This window comes from Dendropsophus ebraccatus, chromosome 11, assembly GCF_027789765.1.
Source record: "Dendropsophus ebraccatus isolate aDenEbr1 chromosome 11, aDenEbr1.pat, whole genome shotgun sequence".
NCBI lineage: Eukaryota > Metazoa > Chordata > Amphibia > Anura > Hylidae > Dendropsophus > Dendropsophus ebraccatus.
In genome coordinates this window covers 29,464,866-29,474,524 of record NC_091464.1, presented here as the reverse complement: position 1 = coordinate 29,474,524, position 9,659 = coordinate 29,464,866, and the positions used below count along the sequence as shown (strand labels likewise).

At 41.1% G+C, this 9,659-nt stretch overlaps 1 protein-coding gene across 1 annotated transcript; it reads left to right on the top strand.

The window, feature by feature from the left end:
* The first annotated feature begins 6,245 nt into the window (after positions 1–6,245).
* CLDN34 (claudin 34) lies at positions 6,246–7,235 on the top strand. The gene is given in 1 exon segment (XM_069944882.1): positions 6,246–7,235. A coding segment is annotated over 1 exon segment (990 nt).
* Positions 7,236–9,659: the final 2,424 nt, after the last annotated feature.

The following is a 9,659-nucleotide window of genomic DNA, read 5'->3' as shown; positions in this document are numbered from 1 at the left end:
GGGTCACTAGGTACAGGACTCACACTGTCCCGCTGTCTTCCCCTAGAAGACATCACCATAGACACCACTGTTTGTAGAACATTAACAGTCATCTCTATGAAAAACCACACCTGACGTACTGCCAGGATTCCTTATATACTGTTACCTTCCCTAACCAGGTAATCTGGTCGCTCCACTTTTGTACAGTCCATGGCTTGTATACAAGTTGTATTGTTTGACAATGCCAAAGTATGTAAACTCCGCACAATGAAGTTTATCTGAAAATTCTCGTTATGTATAGGCACTGGGATAGGAGGTAGCGGCAGATATTGTATTGGTACTGTAGTTTGCAGGTTAGTACTGTCAGGGCTGCCGTTATCAGGGGCTCAGGCCCAGTCCCTGGCCTCTCTGCATAGAAGCACCTTCCAGCTTGTCAGCCTGCTCTCTGTCTCCATATAGTGGGCTTACTATATAGAGACAGGAACCAGGGTGACAGGCAGCGGTGTACACAAAGGGTTGCCTCCTCACTCCATCTGAACCCCTACCTCACCCCTCACTTTGGGCAGTGTGCAGAAGACCTGCAGGACATGAACCCCCCTGGAGCTTCCCTGCATTCAGAGTAAGGGTTCTGGTGTGTTTATGTCAGTAGTAGGGGTGTATATATGTGCATACGTGTATATATTTGTGTAACATGTGACTGTATGTAATGTATACAGTGTGTGTTGTCTGTGTATGTTGTATGTAATGTATACAGCATGTGTATTGTGTGTATGATGTATGTAATGTATACAGGATGTGTATTGTGTGTATGGTGTATGTAATGTATACAGTATGTGTGTTGTGTGTGTGTATGTTGTATGCAATGTATACAGTATGTGTGTATGTTTGTAATGTATATAGTATGTGTGTGGTGTGTGTATGATGTACATAATATATACAGTATTTATTTTGTGTGTATATGATGTATGTAATAAAAACAGTGTGTATGATATAATGTATACAGTATGTGTGTTGTGTGTGTATGATTTATGTAATGTATACAGTAAGCGTATTGTGTGTATGATGTATGTAATGTATACAGTATGTGTGCGTATGATGTATGTAATGTATACAGTATGTGTGTTGTGTGTGTATGATGTATGCAGTATGTGTGTTGTATGTATGATGTATGTAATGTATACAGTAAGTGTATTGTGTATGATGTATGTAATGTATACAGTATGTGTGTTGTATGTTGTATGTAATGTATACAGTATGTGTGTATGATGTATGTAATGAATACAGTATATGTGTGCATGTTGTTTGTAATGTATATAGTATGTGTGTGGTGTGTGTATGATGTATGTAATGTATACAGTATGTGTGTTGTGTGTATGTTGTATGTAATGTATACAGTATGCGGTACGATGTATGTAATGTATACAGTATATGTGTGTATGTTGTATGTAATGTATACAGTATGTGTGTATGATGTATGTAATGTATACAGCATGTGTGTGTATGTTTGTAATGTATATAGTATGTGTGTGGCGTGTGTATGATGTACATAATACATACAGTATTCATTTTGTGTGTATATGATGTATCTAATAAATACAATATGTGCATGATATAATGTATACAGTATGTTTGTTGTGTGTGTATGATGTTTGCAGTATATGTGTTGTGTGTATATGATGTATGTAATATATAAAGTATGTGTACTGTAGCATTACTAGACATTAGATGCCAGTTTAAATCTCCCATCTGCCATTGCTTCTTAGCGTGGGTACAGCCGTAACTTCCCCTGGACTGGATAAGACACTTGGCCAAGACAGAAGATGGCCTCCAGCACACTGCGGACCTGCTCCGTGCAGGGGGAGGGGGGTTTGAGAAATGTTTACTAAAGCACCATTAAAAAGTGTATAAAAACCAGGAGTTCGGGAAAGCTGGGTGCTTTCTCCTTAGATACTGTGTATTATGTTTAGTGCTATTCCTAATTGCTTGTCTGTATATGCATTGATACACAGAGGTTTTATAGTGAACAAAAGTCGTCCTGTATAATTTTTAGGGAGCAAGCACCCAGCTTTCCCAAGCTCCTGATTTGCATATGCTTTGGAATAACACTGACAGTTGCCATTGTGATGTCCAGCAGAGGGTTAGAAGCCCCTTTTTTCCCCATTTTTGCAATGTGTGTGTACATCAGGATCTTGGGAAAGTTGGATGCTTTCTTCATGAAAATGATCCAGCACTTTTACTTCACTTTAAACCCGAGGGGATCGATATATATGTTGGATCATGAACAGTTTCTGACACGGACAGAGGTGGCAGCAGAGGGCACTGTGTCAGACTGGAAAGAATACACCACTTGCTGCAGGACATACAGCAGCTGGTAAGTACTAGAAGACTTGAGATTTTTAAGTAGATGTAATTTACAAATCTGCATAACTTTCTGAAAGCAGTTAATTTGAAGGGGGAAAAAATCACAGGAGTATCCCTTTAACTCTTTCTCTCTGTTCAGTTACCATTGTTATTGCAAAGATGTGTGCACAGTAGCTGCTAGTAGTAGACAGGAACTCTCCAGAGCAGCAGCAAATCTCCATAGAAAACCTCTCCTGCTCTGGACAGTTCCTGACATGGACAGAGGTGGCAACAGAGAGCTCTGTGTCAGACTGGAAAGAAAACACCACTTCTGCAGGGCATACAGCAGCTAATAAGTACTGGAAGAATCGAGATTTTTAATTAGAAGAAAATTACAAATCTATAAAACTTTCTGATACCAGTTGATTTGAAAGAACAAGATTTTCGCTGGATAACCCCTTTAATGTTTGTGCACAGGGATGTTGATGTGGTATCTCACCACAGGTGTTGCTAGTCTGTACACCCCTCAAAAAAGCCTGTACTCAAAAGCAAAGTGATAATGACGTTATGCCTATGTTTTGCCACTAGATGTCGCTAGTATGTATATTTGTATTTTGCACAGCTGTAGTGAGCAAGGGGTTATTGTTTGTCTGTGATCTGTGCACCAATGAGAGCTATTCTTCTTCTTCACCTATCTCTATTCTCCTTTATCTTTGCACTCTCTTCATCACCAATCACAGGAGTTTTTACACACCCTGTAGGAAGTTGTCACATGAGGAGAGGAAGTGTACACCCACACTAGGGAGGTTCTTCTCTGGTTCTCGTAGACGCAAGACACACAGACCAGAGTCTCCTGTAGAGTTTAGCCAGGAGCCTGGCTCTGCCAGGTTCCCCCTTCGGGACATGCCAGCTGTAGTGTATCTACATGGGAAACACAGAGACTTTTTTTCTTTCAAGCAACACTTATTCCAACTATGCAGTGCTAAACCACTCAAGAGAGGAGAGTCAGGGATCATCCCAACCCATGCCGTTGAACATCTCTAAAGGTGCAGGAAAATATCCTAAAAGCTAGAGGAACTGATCTGGATAGAGCAAAGCTGCTTTAAGCCTATGTACTCTGTCTCGCAGCACAAGTGTAACCAGGTAATCTTGGCCACCTTGCTTAACTCAGGTATCAAAGACTGGGGCTAGTGTCACTTAGGATGGGTCACCCGACACTACAGGGCAATAAGTGATATCACGACAAAGGTCGAAACATGGGCACAAGTATTCTTCTTGGGTTGTCACGACATACCTCTACTCTGAACTCACTCTACTTTTCAGCACGCAACCAAGTCAGCACTACTATTCTACCTTTGGAGTTCTCAGCAGAGATCTTGTCTAGTCAAGTCAGAAGTCTATTGTCAGTTGGTGTACTTCAGTAAAGAAGAGTTTATTTATTATAACGGGACTCAGTGGTTATTGCTCAAGTACCTACACAGTAGTTACACCGTCCTTTCTGTGGGTGGCAGTACCAACAGTCCGGGTGGGTCATAACTCCACTCTGGACCACCGTGATAAGCGCCCACGGGACCCATCACAACCTGGCAGATCACCAACCATAGGGGAAATCCTAAACTAAAAGCAGGTGTACCTCATACCTGTGTGCCAAACCGGCACTGGCGTCACATTACAACCTCAGGCTGCGCTATACACCACCGACCAACCACCACAGTAGTGGCATCACACAGCACCATCTAGCAAGTGACTGGTCGAGCACACACCACTTTAAGAATAAAGTGGAACCTTTCAGTATACTCATTGCTGGGATGAGTAGATCCACATGATTAACACTTTTTGATATTATAGATAAAATAAAAAATGTATATAATAATATAGTATGTAAATAATAATAATAATAATAATAATAATAATAATAATAATAATAATAATAATAATAATGATAAAATAGGGACTGGTTTATGCTGACCTACATTAATAGCCCGGTGGGGAGTTTCCTGGATGGTATCTCTGTGGGTGGTTCTGTGCTCATAGTACACAACGCTCCATAACATAACTGATCTGTCAGACACTGTTTAAAATAATGTCTCTAGAACCAAGTCAAAGGGTAACAAAAGAGCAAGAAGATCTATTTTTGTCTATTTGACTACTTAGCAGGACCATTGTATTGCCTATTTACGTCTGTGCGCATAGATGTGGCATAGACAGTAAATAAAATTAGGAAATTCAAACCAAGGTAAGAAAGTTCTGTTCACTCTATAGTGTTCATTTTCTATCATAGAAACTCTCATTACTGTTTCTTTTTGTAATAGGTGACAGTAACTAATATAATCTATGCTACAATGTTGACAGCTGATACTGTACTTACTCTAATGTCCGCATAGAAACACTGCGGCTGCTGGGAAACCTCTTACACGCGATTGTGTGGCCACATGGACGCAATGCACATGTACTCTATACACTCCTCAGGCTTCATACTCCATGGATAAAGAGTATACTGTATATGAGTAGTATAATACATGTGACCTCACAGCATGTGGCATCATATGGAATATAGATCAGGTTTACCAGTGAGCACTCTGTTAGATAAGGTTGTGGACCTTATCAAATTACATTGGCAGGCAGCATTGCAGTAGCGGTTATATTAGTAAGTGGATTGTATTACTACTGTTTGTAAAAAAGAACATGCTTAAAGAACCAACCAGTGCAAGCCCTCTAAAGTACTTACGTTAAAATGTGACTGATTTTATGCACAAATGGGCTTAGAAGTGATGGCTGTAGTGAGCAGAGAAAAGCAAGGACGACATTAGGGAGCCTGGACAGGTAAGTACTAACTTTATTATTTTCTGTATATGCAGCAAGGGCTGCACGGACATCAAGCCATGTAATAGGCTCTGTAAGCAAGCGCCGATCTAGCAGTGTAATACGGCCCTTGAGGCATCCCATGGTATCTGGCACCAAAACATTATCAACAGATTCTGTAAGTCTTAAATTATAAAGCGGGGCTCCATGGCTTATCTCTCCAGCCTATTCCACAGACATCTGGGGAATCTGGAAGCCTAATCAACCTCTCGAACTTTTGTAATGTTCCCTTAACCATTCCTGAGCAAGTTGTAAAGCATGACAGGGTATATTATCCAGCTGAAAGGGGCCCCCCAAAGGGATCTTGGTTTGAACGATCTTTAGGTAGGTGGTAGGTGTTAAAGTAACGTCCACATTAACGCCTAGACTCAAGGTTTCCCAACAGAACATTGTATTGCCCATTTCCCTTATTACCAGAGCACATTCTGGTGCCGTTACTCTTTTCTTCCAACATGCACCTGGCTACTCCATGATGTAAAAGAAATTGTGATTTATGAGCCCAGGCCAGCTTCTTCCATTGCTCTATGCTCATAGGGGGACATTTATTAATCCTATGGCCAGGGCGTACACCAGGGAAAAGGCGCCGAAAATATATTAGGTTTATATCCCAATACCTTTATCTATAACCAAAGTAATTTAGATATCAGATCCAGATAAATATCCCATATACAACGTGCTCTGATGAATGAGTTGTAGCGTGAAGAGTTTGCCGTGCTGTTGACAACATAGCTTATCTCGTGTCTAAATGCTGTAGGGTGTAATGCTGATCATATGTTATAGACTTGTTTCCAGTTTCCTGGCAACCATGAATATCAGCCTGCTTAACACTTGTGTCTGTTTTGTGGTAACTCAAGTCAAAGGACAGTAGTGCTCGGGTGGAGATGAAAGCCAAGATGAACATGAAGAGGTTTTTCTCCGCTCTAGATTGCTGGGTCAGTTCTTTCATTTGTATGGCCATAGCTGCTAAAACCTAATTTTACCTATACTTTCTTCTTCAGAGACCGGATATAGATGACTCGGACAAGGAATTGTGGAGTAGAGAAGGTGCCGAAGATCTCCAGGTCATGCCCTACCTGGCCAACACAGCAAATCTTCAATTGGCAGGATTTGGTATTTCAACCATGGGTTGGATTTTGGGATCCATTTCCACCGGACTGGTACAATGGAGAGTGTGGCATGTAACTAACACCACAATCATTTCTTCTGGAATTGCCTGGATAGGAATCTGGAGAACTTGCTTCTTTAGTCACGTTCTGGTGACTCCAGACTTAAAAACCATGTATTGTCAATATTACAATGTGACGGACTCCTCCATACCGAGGGAAATTTTTGTGGCACAAGGACTTATGTTAGTGGCTATTATTTTTGGGGCATTCGGGAAAGCTTTGTGTGTCGTGGGATTGAAACATGTTTATCAAGGTACAAGTGAAATAGCGACTATCTCCCATTGGTTTACAGCAGGTGGAATCTTACTCCTACTTTCCAGCATTTCTATTATTATTCCTGTGGCCTGGAACATGCACGCAGTTGTCAGTAACTCCACCATTCCCTTTCCAATTACGTATGACATGCCTTCAAGTCCAGAGAAGCAGGAAGTCGGAGCTGCGATTTCTATTGGCATTGTGGCTGCCATTTTACTTTTCATAAGTGGGATCTTTTTCCTTTGTTACAGATCACCTAAGGATAAAATACATCCTATAAGTGATGAGGAATCCATATTCTCTGACAGTCTGAGCACGTGCTCCGGACTGAATGAGAACTCCAAGAGCTTCCTTACATTAACACATTACTTAAATGCAACACTACATTGTGAAGGGATTAAGAATGGCGCCTTTGTCTGGGACGTGGATTAAAAAATTATCAGTGTATGTAAGATTTTCTATATCATAGGTTACCGCTCAGACATCAGTGGTGCTCATTGCTTTCCATTTCCCATTGTAATCCTTTTGGTTTGCACTACATCTTATGCATGCAGATTAAGGCCGGGTTCACACACTGTAAGACAGCGATCATTCTGTGACACAGCCGTGTCACAGAAGAGCCGCTGTCTGTGAAGTTCCCCCCAGCCGGTAATGCAGTATCGGCTGGATGAACATCACTTCTTGGGGTGCATTGGGGTGTGCCCGCAGTCCAATTAAACATAGGAGACAATGTAAAGTACAACCGAAGCCGCCCTTTACATTGTTTTTGCTCAGTATTTTGGTCAGTATTGCAACCAAAGCCAGGAGTAGATTGAAAACACAGAATGGCTATGTTCACACACTATTAAAATTTAGTGGACAGCCGTCATTGAATGGCAAATAATTTACATTATTTTAAAACAAACAAAAATAATGACCATCCACTTAATTCCAACATTGTGTGAACATAGGCTTTCTGTGTTTTTAATCCACTCCTGGTTTTGGTTGAAAGATACTGAGCAAAAATACTGTGTGGAAACATAGAGGGTAGATTTATGAAAAAGTAGTCAAGATGCCCATTGCAACAAAAAAAAATAAACACTAAATTTGCATAGATTCTGAAATAATAAAAGCAATAATTTGATGGAATGCTGTGAGCAGCATTGATATCAAAAGTGGTGCACGGTAAAAACCCATAGCAATCAATGAGGTCACCGCTTTCATGTTTCTGAGCCTACTAAATCCTGAACACACAATCACATGGTGCCATCAGTGTTGTTAGTAGAACTGTTTTTACTATGTTTACCACGTCTATATTTTTATATTTTGTACATACAGATATCATTTTGCAGGTTATAAAGTTTTAGTTAATTTATTCAGATTTGTATGATGATATTGTATACCTGTTATAGTGTTTATATATTGATGACATATCCTATAGTGCTATACATTGTATTCACATGAGAATTGTGGATAAAAGGCTTCTATTTTTCTCTGAAACACAATTTTTTTTTTTTGCCTTGTTTCCTGCTGTAGTACAAGTAAGTTACAGGCTTTCCAACACTTATATTTTCCTCTTTCCTGATATGAGAGACAGCAATTCTGGTAAATTATATTCTGTTCCTAGCAAAATTGTGAAGCAGCTATAGGTATGAATGGAGAAGAAAACCTTGTTTGTGTCACCAGCTGACACCAATTAGGTACTAGTCTGGGTTTAAAGGGAATCTGTCAGCACTCGGACTTGACACGAGTTGCTGTTAGTGTAATGGTGCGTTTACACCGAGAGATTTATCTGAGTTTTTTTTAAATCAAAGCCAGAAATGGATTTGAAAAGAAGAGAAATCTCAGTCTTTCCTTTATGACATTTCCTTCAATAATCTGTCAGATAAACCTTTCTGTGTAAACAGGCCCTTATATAGGTCACAGCACCCTATTCAACATGGTACCTGTAGCTTATCCGTCCATGTAACAGAAAATGTGCAAATGTGTAACTAAGTGTCAAAGAGGAGTTGCAGTTCTCTGGTCATGGGGGGGGGGGGGGGAGAAGCTGGGGGGAGAGACGGAGCGGCCGGGGGAAGACGGAGCGGACAGGGGGAGCAGAGACAGGCTGGTACCCCCCATGCAGGTCCGGGGCCGGGGAGGGGGGTATTGGGTATTGATCGCTGGGGTGCGGGGCCGGGGACGATTGTCTTGATTGCCGGGGCTCGGGGGCCGGTGTGAGCTTCCGACACAGACAACCGGACAGAGGCCGGAAGCTCACAGCTGCAGCCCTGCGGTTCTGGACTTCTTCCCTGCTCAGTGACGTCATAGGACTAGGCCCCCGTGGGCCGGTGCCTATGGCGGCGGAGGGGGTTAAAAAAAGAAAGTGAAAAAAAATGTGATCCCTGCGGGCGCCGCCCTAGGCGCCGGACCACGGGTGCCTAGTGGCAAATACGGCCCTGGATGTAGGACGTGCACATCGTAGCATTTAAAGGGGTCCTCCATTAGTATATGCTAAAATAAAGATTCTATTAAATACCTTTTAATATTAATAGTTGCTCATTTTGTCCAGTGGGCAAAGAATAGTTTATTGAAGATTGCCACTTTTCCTTTACCTTAGAACCCACGAGCCACAAGCTCCTCACATGTCTCAACTTCAGGACATATTAGTGACACTAATTGAGTTACCAACCAACTGTTGTACTGAATATATTCCAGATCAGCAGTTCTTTACAAAAAGCCACTTTATTTTATTATCAGTACATAAATAGTACATGGTAAAAATAGTGCTTAATATAGAGACTAATTAAAGGGATTTTCCAGTAGTTAAAGTAGTTAAAACAAAAAATCCTTACCAACCCCTGCATGTAAGGCACATGACCACACGCACAAGACATGCAACAACATTATATTCCTATGCCAGTTCCAGCTTGCAAGGATTTTTGCAAGGATCTATGGAAAATCCCCTTCAAATCTGGTAAGTGTTTTATCATAAACTGTTGAATGAGGTCTGCATCCATTTGCACTATTGAGTATATAGTATAATTACCCCGTATTAAGATTTAAGACTCATTATAGCAAACACCCACAGCCATGTAA